This window comes from Pteronotus mesoamericanus, unplaced genomic scaffold (genome assembly GCF_021234165.1).
Source record: "Pteronotus mesoamericanus isolate MK-2021 breed Mesoamerican mustached bat unplaced genomic scaffold, CSHL_Meso_final scaffold_651, whole genome shotgun sequence".
NCBI classification, from domain to species: Eukaryota; Metazoa; Chordata; class Mammalia; order Chiroptera; family Mormoopidae; genus Pteronotus; species Pteronotus mesoamericanus.
Window position 1 is genome coordinate 22784997 of NW_026555325.1, and position 15152 is coordinate 22800148.

Genomic DNA, 15152 nt, shown 5'->3' on the forward strand with positions numbered 1-15152 from the left:
TGGACTATAAGCCAGAGACCTTGCCTAATCATTACTTCACAGCCCACTGACAATGAATAAGTCCCTTCTTTGCCTCAATTTTCTTGTATGTAAAATAGTAAACAACGCTTGCATTGTTATCTCATAGTCTGTGGTAGCACACTGATTGACATTAAATAGGATAATGTATATAAAAGTAAAATGTCAGCAATTTTTCCTCCAAAAATGAAAATCAGTACTTTGAGACATGTAGACATTATCTGTTACTGCACAGTGTTAACAGATTCCTAAATAATGCATCACATAAAATAACTCCTCAGGTGAAAACTATGTAACAAATCAAAGTTCCTTCTAATTGAGATTTTTCCTCTAGAAACCAAATTATCCACTACACTGGCATCCTTTCTAGGGAGGAAGGGACAAAAGTAAAATGAACAGAGTGATGGCACTTTAGATCCACCAGTAACATTTTACTTCTTAAGAAAATAACCTGAAGCAAAACTGTAAAATGTTGCCACTGGTGTAACAATTGGTGGTTAGACAAGTGTCATATCATTGTCTTACTTTTCTTAAAGTTTGAAATATTTCACTGAAAAATGTAATTCACTGACTTTATTGATGATGAATCTGGAATCCAACTTCCATCTAATGAGATAAACCATACTGATATCTGTACAAAATCCAGGAGTTGGAGATTGTTATTTTGAAGATGTTACAGGCATCCTGATCTAATTAATAAAATATCAGAGGCACAGACTTTCAGAACTATTGTTCATGTAATATTTCCTTGCCCTGGGTCACTAAATAGTAGTGATCCCAGATTCAAGAATACTAATGAACTTCCAAAAGATTTAGGAAAATGCAAACCAATATTAACACATACTTCAAGTTCATGGTGCAACTAGCTCCCATCATTATGACTTAAGTTCTCTTCTTGCTCAATATTTATTTTCCAGGAAATTTAGCCAAGTTATTGTTGTTAGCATAATAGAGGCAGGAAGATGTGCTTACCTAGCAAAGCCAACACCACGACTTGTACCACTGGAATCACGTAGTATCCTTGTAGAAATGACCTGTCCAAATGGCTTCAGCATATTTTCAAGTTCTTGCTCATCCATGGACAGTGGCAAATTAGAAATATACAGGTTGGTAGGGTCTTGTTCTTGTTGCTAGAACAGAACAGAGAATTGTCCATTAATTTCCAACAGAAGGTGAGATATGTTGACACACCTCCTTTTATTTTAGCCACTCTCTTTGATCAGTTTTTACAAGTATTACTGGTAAGGTCAAGGGAACTACAGAACACACAAGTCACTGTGGACTCTTGAAAACGGGATCTGAAGCTTGGGCAGTCTGTGCAGGTCAGACATGATCCGACCGAGCCTTTCTCAGCAGATCTGGAAGTGCAAGTGCTGGCAGGGACCACAGAGTTAGTTAGAGAGGATCCCCTCATGGAACCAGAACTCTCAGCTGCCTGCAGTCTTCCCAAAAATAACCAACCTCTTCTCTCCTACTATTTTTAGGAGCCCATTGCAGGCACATTATTGTGCAGAAGGCTGTTACTGCTAATAATTCAATCAAGAGACACATGAGGGATTCTGGATTGAGTCATCTAAATCTAAAGCCCAGTGGGGCTCTGCCCGAAACAAATCCCCAACTCTGCCCTATGGCAGAGCTCTTACTACTTTTGAGTTGTGATCACTTGGGAAAATAAGAGCTCCTAAATTAACAAAAAACAAGAAAGCTCAAAGTCGGACAAAACGATCGACTCTAGAGCATATGTGGGGGCGGGGAGTTTTGCTAAATCGTTGCTACTCAAAGAGTGCCTGTCCCACCGACCAGCAGTGATGGAATCACTTGCTTGTATGTTAGAAATGCTAAATCTCAGGCCCTATCCCAGCCCTACACAATCAAAAGCTGCATTTTCACAAGATTTCCAGGTGATTTATTTGCATATGAAAATTCAAGAAGCAATAACCATATCATTTCCTACTCATCATTCCTTTGTTGAAGTAGAATCAGCTAAAACCAAAGATAGACAGTAGAATTTTCTGAGAACCAGTAACTGTTAGGTATATTTACTAAAAGTATGGTGTTCAAATCATCAGGGGCAAAACCTAAAGGAATATTTTCTGACCAAGTCAAAATTCACCCCTGGAATTGTGAGATTAAGATAGCCTTAACTTTAATTTTCAATCAGGTTTTCCCTTGATCTTATTAACCAACTGTATCTTTACATATTAAACTATGCAAGCTTATACTATTTCTTTAATAAGCACTATTAGTAAGATCATTAATTGATGTTTTAGCTTTAGGCAACAAAATAGCACACTCATTCTATTTTAGATTTCCAAAGTGCACAGTGCTCTAAAAATGTATGTGAAACATATGCACATTTGAATTTGCACAATGTCTCTACTTTCAAATGTATCCTAGCACTAATGAGACCTGAACTACATCTTTTCCTTTTACATACTGCTCATGTAAAAGTAAACATTGATTTTTCTGGTAAGATTTAAAATAACGATCTGGCATACTAGAAAATGAAAAATATCCTGGCACTCCCAAGAATTAAAGGTATCAAAGACTGAGAAACTAGGAACAGGAAGTACTGTCCCTGGGACTTCCTGGCTCTGAGCAGGCAGCAGCACGGAATCAGGCTGGTTCTGAAGGTACAGAGCAGGCTCCCAGCCTGGGTGCCCCGGACTCTTGGGGTGTGTCAGTGCAGCTGGGTCCAAAAAAATATAGCAAGCTGAACAGTCATCCTCATTAATCCTTCCACAAATTAAACAAAATGGCAACCATCTTTGCTTTTAGCTGAAATTAGGTAAATTCGGCGTGGTATGCTAAGTAAAACCTCCTAATGCCAATTACATCAAGTGTTTCTTTAAAGATGAAAATTGAAAGGGATTCATTTAATAAACGTATGACAATAACAGATAAAATATTTCAAGATATTGGGAGAAGCTCAATGGTCTTATGTATAAAGTTTTCAAGTTCTTCTGAGATGGATGGGATGAGAGGTAAAATCCTATTTCTACTTCGCTCACTACCTCTACCAACTTCACCCAATTAATCACAAAGCTCCGTTTCATGTTGGCTGTAACCTCCCAAATCCCCAAACTTTCCTGCAGCACAAACGACTGTACTGGTTCCCGCGGACGTCTGGTCCTTAATTGGCCAACACAGACGGGGTCCTTTTTGTCTGAAGCTGGGTATTTAGGGGCCCTGCAGTGCAATACAGCTGACCGACACTGGCGTGCATCGCACACACCCCAGGCCCGTTATAAACCACGACCCCAGTCCTGTCTTCCAGCAGTTAAGTCGGGGAGACAAGAACATGTTTCATGAATACTATGGTACGGATTTGTAGAAATGACAGTGGGAGGACTGGCAGGGGACCTTGTCTTAGGAAGATTAAAGACGACTTTTCAGAAGGCATGACATTGAACTGAAATCTGAGAAACAAGCAGAAGTCGTGAGGCTGAAACCAGATTGTGAAAGACTACCTAAGGAGCTTGATTTTATTTCGTCAGTCATTGCTACTTCAACTTTTCCTCTTAAGCAACGTTAACAGCAGGGAGAATGGCTGTGTATCCTGGAGAGTCTGTAGGCAAAGGCCAAAGTAGCTCTGCAAGAACTGCAAAGTTTCCTTGAAGCCTTGTTCTTTATGTAAAGAAAAAAAAAGGGGGGGTGGGGTGGGGGTGTAAATTTTGCAATCTGCCGCTTAACTGCTCAAGTTCGTTTCAATATAGAAACAATATTTCTGTCCTAATACTTTCAAGTAATGCTCACACTCTAGAGATAAGACATGTTTATCCTGTGATTTCATGTATTCCGGCGGGTGAGGGGCCAGTGAAGGGGAGTAGGCGGAAGGAGGAACTGCTGTCCCGGTACTGCAGTTTGAAAGCCACACCGTGAAAAACGGGGAGCTACTGGAGGCACAGAGTAATATGATTAAACCTATCTAAGTAGAAGGATTTCTGAATCATGCTTCGTCAGATTCAGAATAAAGCTGGGAACCCCATAACTGGAGAGCATTAAAGACCCCTTGGGCAAAGATATGGCATAAAAAATGTTATGTAAGAAACATACATCATAAATATTGTAGGTTTTCATCTTAAATTACAATTATAGTACTCTAAATGACTAATATTTAAGAATTTCATAGGAGAATTTTTCATATGTGAAATAGTAAAAGGGCTGCTGATGTAGGTACTATTTTCTAAATCTGTTTTAGAGTTACTCTGATTATTAAAATATTAATAGGAATATATTTTTAAAAATCTTCATTCAACTTGAAAGTTTACCAATGAAGAAAAAAAAATATGTGCTAAAATTAGAAGCCAGAAAGAAATTCAGCTCTTAACCCAGCCTTTGATAAACAGTGACACAGAGTAGACTAAATAGAAGTAAATATTTTCTCTGATTTTAATGCATTTGTTTTCAATAGCAACAACTCAATTAGGTTTCTTTGTTTGGAAACTGACCCTTAGAACTAATGCCATCTATTTTTTTTTTTCAAATGGTCAACTTATTCTGCAAACGCTGTCCACACAGTTGCACTAATTGTTAAAAAAAAAATAAAAATAAATATAAAGGCTCTCCAAGCTTTGGCCACAAAATATTTAATCCTCAAGGTGTCCATGCATAACAATTACCATCCATTCATAGTGAACAAAATATATTATACTTGTAGTAAGTGGGGGGTGGGTCTTGAATGAGGGTAATTGTTTCCTTAAAATCAGTGACAAGCATAACTGTTTTATTACATACAAAGATATATCTGAGAAAACAATTCTTCTGTAAATTATGGGTGGCCAAACATAAACATGGGGCCAACAGGCCTCTTTATATCCATGGAAAGGCTTCAATGGCTTCTCTAACAAGTAGAAAACTAGATTCCACATTGGCTGTGAGAGGGATAAATGGCTACTAATGTTCACTTGAGTAGGAAAGCAGGACTCAGAGGTCCCGCGTGGTGTAAAGCACTCAGTCATCATCTGAAAGAAATTAACAAAAACCTCCCTGTGCGTGTGGAATGGTTCCTAAAATGCAAGAAAGGGGCTTGGCAGGAAGACCAGACATCTGTTTTCTCTTGTACTGAATAGGTTCACCAAGCAGCAGATCTCACTGCTTACTGGCTTGTGAATGCAAACTGCCTGAAGACTGGTAGGCCTCTGTGAGGAAGGGGAATTCAATTTCTGTTCCTTTAACTGCCTATTTACTTGGGGCGGGGGGTGGGAGGCGGGGTGCGCGCAGTGCAAGCTTGCCACCAGCCAAATAACAGGATGATCTGCTGACCCCTGGCAGGCCCAAAAGGCTCTACCAAAAGGCTTACACAAGTCACTCTATTAACAGATGTCACCAATGCTGATTTGAGTTTTACATCTTTTTAGCTTGTTTTCTGAGGTTTTCTCCTCTTTTCATAGATTCCAAGACTTTTATTTTAAAAATGCACATATTTGAAACAAATGCCAAGTGTAACATAAACAGGGTTGGCCTTGAGATCTTGGAAAGAAAAACTTTTGCTAAGTTTCATCAGGTACTCCATGGACAGAGCTCAATGAATATTTTTAAATGTCCCATTCGTAATTCTCAATATCTGCCACTTAATTGGCTTTTTTGATCATTAACATAACAAACATTTAATAGCTAATATGTGCCAGATACCAGGTTAAGGCACTGGAAATTAAAACATGAATAAATAACAATCACTGTTGTCTAATGTTCTTTATTGGCAGTTTTACATTCAGTTTTGAGTATGTGTAGAGTCCTTTTTCAACCCAGGTAGCCAATGTGTCAAACAACATATTCTCCCTCACCCCCTGGTCTCCTCTAGTAGAATGCCCCTTAATTTTTTTCTCAGTACGGAAGAAAGGAAGTGTTTAATACATGGCAATGTGAATTTTCAAAACCTTTTGTATCCTGACAATTCACAAGAGGAAAGTGGCCCCTTATTATCCAATCATGGCCAAACCTAAACTTCTTTTAACATCTGTCTCCAAAAAAGTATGTGTCATCTGTTCTTTACTCAGGCAACATGAAAGCCTAAGTCAACTCCAGATACTCAAATCCATGGTCCTATGGTAAAGAAGAATGGACTCTAGCATTTAAAAATACCTTTTGTAACTTTAATGATGTAACAGCAAGGAGAAAAAAAAGATCCAGGAAGCTCTACAAAGACCTGAAGAAATTCGTAAGGTGCAGAATGTTGGCACAGGACCAGTGTCTCTGAACCTGTGTACTGTTCTTTCCCTACAGATGGTGTACGAAAGGATCATTTTTTCCAGCCTATCTATAGCACTGAGCCTCTTAAGGAGGTCTCTGAACAGTGCTCATTATCAGCTCATGGGAAAGCTGGCATTCCAAGTGCATGGTTGACATGACATATACTACTGCCAATCTACTACATCCAGTCCAGTTTTGACTAAATGTATTGTAAAGACTTCTTCAAAAAAAAAAAAAAAGAGTATATTTAATAAACTATGCTGATGAACAGCACAGACACTGAAAAGATGCCTAGATAACTGTCCTTGGGGCCAGTCTAAATAAGGCTTCTACATTTACAGCAGGTTGTTAAAAGAGGCCTCTTTCTGCATTTCAGCAGAGGACACAAAACAATGGGTGTCAGGCACTCCCATACTCACTGAGAAACCAGACCACCTAAAGAGAGTCTGCGTAGGAGCTGGCTGAAAACTGGCTGGGATGCTTGGCCGACCACCCACCTCCTGTCTGTCTCTGAGAGACTGGAGAGGCTGAGAATGAGTACGGCTGCGGAGAGAAACACAGATATAGTCTGAGTCTCCCCACAGGGGCTGCTTCCCCATCACCACCGGTCAAGCAAGAGGGGCTTCAACAGGCCACTCAGAGGCTTCATCTGCGTTCTGTGGATGATGGTGGATACAATGGATCGATGTCCAACTTAAACCTGAGGAAGCCAAAAGGCAAAAGGCTGGTTGAAGGGCCCTAATAAATACTGTTGGGAAGTAACTCCCATTATATGGATAGCTGGCAAAAATGAAGGTCAGATGTGAGCACACAGGCAGAGCTGTTGGCCCAGGGTTGTGGCAGACACCTTCCCCCCGCCGCCCCGACAAGAAGGCTGCCTTGAAGGGCAATGATGCCCCAGCAGAGAGGGGCTGTAGGAGGCTGAAGACATTATTGTCTACCTTCAAGGGACCACAGAGGAAAGCTCAGCTGGGGTGGTGATGGTGGTAAGGGATCTCGGAAAAACTCCCAAAGCATCTATGAGGGAGGAATGCTCAGGAGAGGTGCTCTGTCTGGCTGGGGAAACCAACACCAGATTACATCACTGTTGGGTCCGGAGCTTCCCGTTCCTTTACCACAGCTCCAGCGCTGGAGGGGAGAAAGGATCCATCACCATCCACTTCTCTCTAGTGAATTAATCAATATATATATGGTTTTGAAAATTCACACTGTTATATATAAAACCACAGCTTGGGAGCAAATGGAAGAGTGGGAAAAACACAAGTTTGGGAAATAGGAGAGAAGCTTTACCATTATATGATACTCAAAATTTTATCAAATAAATGGATTCGACATTTCAATTACAGGCATCACACATTTAATATCAGTAACGTGTTCTTGAAAATCAGACATTCAGTATTGAAATGTGAACTAAGAGTCTGTTTTATATTTCAAATAGGAAAAAAATATAATGTATAACACATTAATTACAACCCCAAATTTCCTAAAATACAACTAAAATATATTTGTTACACCTCTTTGTCTCTCTCTCTCTGTGTATGCACCCAAGTAATAAAAGGTTATGTTGAGATACAACCTTTAAAATATCCCTTCCTGGTTAGCAAGTAATCAATATAGTTGTTATAACGCAGACTGCTGCTTTCTAAACTGATTCTTTCAGAACCAGCAACATCCAAGGCAGACATCCCTTTAGCTGACTCAGCAGTTTCAAAACATCTACACATGATTTTGGCACTCTACGAACTGCATTTGTAATGGAACAGGGGCTGCACAGCAGGCGGTGAGCTTGTGCCAGCGAGTCAGTTTCATATCGCTTGCACATTGTGCACATTACTGTCTGAGCTCCACCCCCAGCCGGCTGTCTGTGAAAAAACTGTCTTCCACGAAACTGGTCCCTGATGCCAAAAAGTTTGGGGACCGCTGATACAATTCCCCATACAACATATTGTTTAAATTATTGTATTGAGGTCCGTATAAATACATATAGAAACAGCCAAAATGTACTGAAAGATAATTGTTTCATGAAGTTCGTATATTAAAAATCAAGACGCATTCTACCAAAAAAACTTAATCAGAAAGGCCTGAAAGGAGAGAAAGAATTGAAGGGACTTTCTAAAATCCTGATAGTGTACAGAGAAGCCATGTGGCCTGTTCTGGATTTGATCCACGAGAGGAGGAAGCAGGAGCTTCATTCGCAGTGTGCGTTAAAATAGAGTAGAGGAAAAATTAAACATTCTGTACACCATTACACAATACAGGTATTGCATATTCACAATTAAACAATTTGAAGCTTCATAATCACTGTTTTTCAACAGTGTCACAGGAAACTGCTCTATGTTATAAAATCTGAAAACCATGGTACTTAATATTTACAGTTTCTGTTTAACTCCTTACTCTGGAGTTCAAGAAAATCCAAAATAAGTCCAACTCAATCCAGAGCTTTAAAAATATTAAACGTTTTAGAAAAGTGAGATCTTTCATTACTTCCTACAATCTTTATTTATGTTGCCTCTTTTAGTCACTATAAAGCTCTATCCTGGTAGCTGCATATATGTCCTTCCGTGTCCTCAAGTTCTTAGCGTGTAACTTATCTCTTTACTAGAGTCCTCAGACTTCCATAAGTATTCTTTCCTTATGGAAATGCGAATGCTCCCTGGGGAATGATGACATGCTATTAGTCAGACGTAGTAGAGGACAGCACAAAATTCCTTTCCTCTGTACTTCCAGAAACCAGAGAATATGAAATTATTGACCTTTTGAGAAGAAAGCACAAAATATCAAACTGCTGAGTTTCAGGCTGGAAAATATTTTTCATAGCAATTCAAGGACTAGAAATGGAAAAAATGTACATAATTATATGAATGTATAATAAGCACAGTATGGGTGCTAGGTATGATATAACCCAAGCTTACATTTAGGTGATAAAGACTAGGGCATAAATAGCACTTCACCAATATTCCTCATCTAGATAAAGAGTAGATTTATATCTCATAAATAACCAATGTCTAAAAATGTCTGATTTTTGTACAGATTCACAACAGCAACTACAGCTTATACTGCATCATAACAACTATTGAGGATGTAGAGCTATGGGAGAAGTGTCCAGAAGTAACCATGGCTAGTTGGGATGGAGAGAAGAAAAGTGAATGGTTCTAGGAAAAGCAATGTATCAAACTTAGAACCTAAGTCAGGGGCCAGAGAGGTGATTACTGGCTCTCAACTCACCTTTGCCATTTGAGCTTGAACCCCACTCGCCTTCAGGGCAGACACTGCTTTCTGAGCAGCTGCAGGACTGTCAAAGTCGACAAAACCATAACCTGAAATGCAAAACACACTTTGCTTTTAAGCCATTGTTTTATGATTCTGTAGAGAGGGAAAGAATGACTCTATTTGGTTTCTGATACAGGCAACAAAAAAATGGAAACCTTGCAGATCTGACAGGTTCCAAGCTTTTACGAGGAGCAAGGCAGCTGGGACCCTCCTCAGGCCGACCTGCCCTGTGGTCCATCTTGGACAGGCAAGGTAAGTCTCCCTTAAAAGTAAAGAACCAACTTTGCCCCTTGCCAGATCCTTTTCTCACATGTCCTGTATTTACTGACAAAAATGACATCTAAGTTATTAACCAAGGTTAAAAGAAGAGAGAATCAGTTTCAGAGAGAGAGCATTTTTAATGATTTGGTAAGAAAGATGAAGCCTTGTTATAAAGCTTACAAATAACACAAATAAAATTATGTTTATTCTGTAGACTAAAATTTATTTTTCAAATAAATTAAGTTCAACCATTAAATACACAAAATATAAAATAATCTAAGTAGTCATACTTGATTAGAAGTATCATTACTAATTTACCTAAAATACAGCTCATCATGATCTCCCTTCAAGATAAAGGAAAACATGCCTCTAGATACCCAAAATAGCTGTTTCCATAATTCATGTTCTAAAATCAAAACTGTAACAAAACAAACAAATAAGAAAGAAAGGCCCTGGTCCAAAGCTTATCTATCCAGAGCTTTCCAAACAGCTCTAACAAGCTGGTCAGTTATGTTCCCTGGCCACAACATACCAAAACTAAGAAATTAAAAAAAAGGAAAAAAAAAAAAGGAGGGATCAGGCTGAGGGTAGGACTGCTACAAAATAAGCACATGGATGGTATCTAGGAGTGAAAACTAATAAGCAGTAAAATAGGAAAACTGTACAAAAAACAGGACTTTGGCCGCTTAAGAGCAACTGTCCCTTAATCAACCAATCTGAGCATCGCTGTATTAAAATAGGCAATTAATGATTTTTCACTGTGATAACTCCTAAGTTATTGAGAAAAGGTTAAATTATATTTAGCAATCAGAGTACCAGGCAAAAATACCAAGGGAGTTTCTAGAAACTCAAACCTATTTTTAAATTAATTAAAAAAATTTTATTTACTTATATTTTTGATAGAGAGAGAGAGAAGGGAGAGAAACACTGATTTGCTGTTCCACTTATTTATGCACTCACTGGCTGATTCTTGCTTGTGCCCTGACTGGGGATTGAACCCGCAACCTTGGCATATTGGGGCGATGCTCTAACCAACTGAGTTACACAGCCAGGACTTAAAATTTATTTTAAACGATAAGAATATTTTGAAAAAGAAAAGCACTGTTTGGAGGTTGCATAGAAGAGGGACCAGCCCTATCACTTAGTTACAGATAATATAAAGATAGAGTAATTTAGAGTATAAGGTATTGTGTCAAAACAGACATATATGAGGGGAGACCCAAAAACCCCTGGAGTTTATTTATAGAAATTGTGTATTTACTCTTACATGTTTAAACTTCAGTCATATTCAAAGTACTCTCCATTTGATGCAATATACCTATGAGACGTCTGGTAGACGTACCTTTTCCACTGCTCAGAACAGTTTTTGAACTCTACGATTTTGATGCCTTTTAGTGCTTCTGCCATTTGTTGTTTTACCTCTTCGAAAGTGGCAAAATGTTTCCCTTTGAGGACTTTTTTTCATCCAGGGGAAACAGAAAAAGACACTTGGGGCAAGATCGGGTGAGTAGGGTGATGCACAGCAGTCATGCCATTTTTGGTCAAAAACTGAACACTTGGTGTGGCGTGGGCAGGTGCACGTGTAAATCACCCATCATGAAATGAGCAAATACACTGAGTCTAAAAAAAAAATTAACTGAAACCTAATGTAGCCTCTAATGACAATGCCAGCTGGTTCACTGATACTGGTGGGTTCCTAGAACACTCAGTGCAGGAAGCCTGTACCACAAGAGGCCTGCCCTCCAGATGATAATCCTTTTTAAGGGTCCTCCTCGTATATCAACAAGACTAAAGAGAAGGCTTGGAAATAGTTTGAAGGTCAGTGTGCAACACTAGAACCCCAAATACTGACTGGTAACAAAATAAGTTGTAATGAAATGGAGTCGACAATCTAGTATAGAAATAAATGTTTTAGAAGAGATGAGCATTAAAGCTGAAACAAGAGGCAGCTTCCTTCTATTACTTGGAATTGGATTGAAATAAGGCTTAATTTGATTTAGGCAGTGGAGGAATAGCCAGGTTGAAAAGAAAAAGAGGCTGACCCTGGTGAAAGAGAATGTTACTCAACTGCACAGTTAGAAATTAAGTTAAACATATTTTTAGGTGTTTTTAGAAATCATCTGTTAGTGCAACCGTCTCTGGACACACACACAGGCGCACACACACTGACCGTCTAACTTCATCCATATTTTATTATCAAAAGCAATTTTAGCAGGTCATAAAGGAACACTACACTACACTGAAATGATTTAACTCTTGCTGGTGGATGTTTAAGTCCCCTCCCCCCTGCAATTTTGTTGTTGTCAATAAATTACAATAAACAGAAGATCTCAATTTTGATGTTACTGTAGTTGAAGTTATCTGCTCAGGTACTGTTAGCATTATTTTATCTGTTGGTTTTTTTAAAATAAAATGTTTATTAATTTTGAGAGAGAAAGGGAGAGACAGAAACAGAGACAAACTTCGATGTGATAGAGAAACATCGATTGGTTGCCTCCCATAAGTGCCCTGACTGGAGATCAAAACCATTAGCTTTGGTGGAATGGGACAACGCTCCAACCAACTGAGCCACACTGGCCAGGGTTATCTGTTATTTTTTATTAGGAAAAATTCATAATGGTTGCATTTTAGTTCATTGTTCACACCCTTTTTTGGCCTTTCCAACCACATTCCAATTGTTTTATAAATATTTGCTGCAAACGAATATAACAAGTAAGCATGCAACCTTGTGCTCTTTTACTTTCAGTCAAACATAAGAATATAAAACTTTGATTTACACAGGTTCTTTGGGTTTCATTATATAAATATATATAAAGATATTTTGAAGGTAGGATTCATTAAATAATACAGCACCCTCTGAATTCCCAGGAGCATTCTTTTCAGGTCTCAGGACCGGGAACAGTTACGGTATCCAGCTTCCTGGACTTTCCTCCACACCATGAGAAATGGATGAAGGGAACAGCTATGGTTTCTATTTTTCCACTGGTGTCTAGGAAACACAGGGCCATTTGTGTAGTAATCTTCAGTTTCCTGCTTTTATCCCTATTTTCCCTTTGGTCTGATTTATCTTCACTTATTTTTCCTAGTGTGTATGTGAGTGTTTTCTGGTCTTACATGCAACTTGTAAGCATTAATAATCAGTATTACAATCAATACTTTGTGAGGCCTTTTTTGGGGGGCAGGAGGTTCCTGGACATGCCACATACTCATACAGTAGTCCCCCCTTCCCTGCAGTTTCGTTTTCCTTAGTTTCAGTTAGATATGGTCAATTGTGGTCCAGAAACATTAAATGAAAAATCCCAGAAATAAACAATGCATATGTTTTAGGCCACAAGCTGTTTTGAGTAGCACGATGAAACCTCACGCTGCCCTGCTCCACCCTGCCAGGGCCAGGGATCACCCCTTGCCCAGTGTATCCACGGTGCATGCACTACCTCGCCATCTCAGTTATTAGATGATTAGAGAGAGATCACACTCATGTAGCTTTTATTACAGTATATTGTTATAAATGTTCTAATTTATTATTAGTTGTTAATCTCTTACTGCGACTAATTTATAAATGAAACTATATCAAAGGTATGTATGTACAGGAACAACAGTATGTATAGGGTTCAGTACTTTCCGCAATTTTAGGAGACCACTTAGGAGTCTTAGCTTAACTTTTTCTCTTGGGTAGAGGCTCTAAAATATGATTTGTGACAAAAAAAAAAAAGACCTGTGATCTCAAAGGTTTCTAATTTTCATACATAAAATTCTTTGATCTGTTCAATCTCAAAAAATTAGTGCACAACACAAGCAGTCTTCATTTATACTAATACTCTTACATATTATACTAATAATGCACTATCTATATTCATTCATCAATCCACCTGGCTATCTTCTCAAGTTTTCTATAACACGGTTAACATCTATCTTATCTGTCTTCATTATGAGCTACATGTTGTGTCATTTCTTCTCATTTGTTCTAAAACTTTTTTGGGGAGCTCTTACATTCTTGCTTCCAAGATATTATAAACCTACTCTCTCTCCTCGCTCACTGACTGACAAACACACCGATACATGTTGACATCTATTCATGAGGCCTGTGTGAGACGGAGTCTTGATAGGTTTCCATCATCTTCCCCTCGGCCCCACCCCAAGGCATGATCTGAAAGGTTCCAATACCTATTGCATATAAAATTAGTTCTGAATTATTCCTATGCTTATTTCAAATCCCCACAAATCTCTCCACTTATCTTTGGATCCTTTCCAACTGTAATGGGTTTTGTATTATGGTAATATGTTAGATTTAGCATTGGCATTTTTTAGTCATACGTTTCTGAGATGATGTTGGGCATTTTGGAGAATTCTGACTTCTAGGGAATAGTTTCTTATTGGAGAAGAGCGTACAACAAGTAGTCTTCAGTGTAGGGCTGTGCTGGAGAATTCAAGCAGGGAGGCCTCTGGGTCCTCTCCCTCACTCATCTAGGGCAGCTCTGCTTTGTAACGCACTGTAAGATCCCTCCCTCTCTCTTCCCTTCTGTCTTTCCTTTCCTTTCTTCCTCTCTCTGTCTCTTTTTGTCTCTCTTCCTCCCTTTCCTTCCTTCTTCCTCCCTTCCTCCTTTTCTTTCTCTTTCCTTCCTTCCTCTCTCCCTTCTCTCTCTCTTTTTGTTTTGTTTTTGTTTTTAGATGAGGAGGAAAGGGAAGGCAAGGCTATAAATGGCTCTAAACCACCTGTCTACTGTGATTTCTCTCTTGGTTTGAAACTACTTTTTTGAGATCTCAGCTTCTTATTTTACCTGCAAGAGTCCATTTTTCTTTATAAAACCCAAAGATTTTTTGCGTGTGTGTCCCTACTCTCCCAAATCATTTACAAATATGTTCAAGAAGACTAACCTAGGCAACTCAGTGTAAACATGTCAGTCCAGAACTCTTTCTCATTTAATTCATTAAAATATTTATCAAGTACCACTCTACATAAAGCTGCTCTATTCACTGTCCCAAGGCAAAACTGCCATAATGGGCCATGTTGATTAAACATGGGCTTAGATATCTGCAACAACAGCTCCTTTAAATTTAGGAGCTTTGAAGAAGAGAGAAATACAATGAACCACTTCAAGTCTAGATGAAAGGAAATGGCTGGCTTCTAAGGCGAGGCCCTAGCAGAGCTCATTTACGTTCTCTGCCTTTTTCAGATTGTGCTAAGCCACAGCCGCCACCACTACTTGAAAAACGGGGGGTCTAATTAACAAGGAGATTTGCCTTCTCTGCCCATTCCTGTCAACCTTCTTTCAATTCATGGGGTCAGTAGTTAGACTCAAAGTCAGCTGACTCCATTCTTCCCCTTTCCTAGAAATCACATGCCCATTGTTAAGATGCTGGATCATTAAAAGTCAGAACCACGGAGCATCAGGGCTGCCTACTGGAGACGC

At 39.0% G+C, this 15152-nt stretch overlaps 1 protein-coding gene across 8 annotated transcripts in view; it reads right to left on the bottom strand.

Moving 5' to 3' along the window:
• RBMS1 (RNA binding motif single stranded interacting protein 1) overlaps positions 1–15152 on the bottom strand; it is a 204907-nt gene that overhangs the window by 27461 nt on the left and 162294 nt on the right. For all 8 annotated transcript variants that reach the window (XM_054562554.1, XM_054562549.1, XM_054562552.1 and 5 more), the window contains exons 4-5: positions 9436–9527; positions 991–1148 (exon numbers count right to left, since the gene is read on the bottom strand). In XM_054562554.1, the coding sequence (XP_054418529.1) occupies positions 991–1148; positions 9436–9527 (250 nt within the window). The remainder of the gene's footprint in view (positions 1–990; positions 1149–9435; positions 9528–15152) is intronic.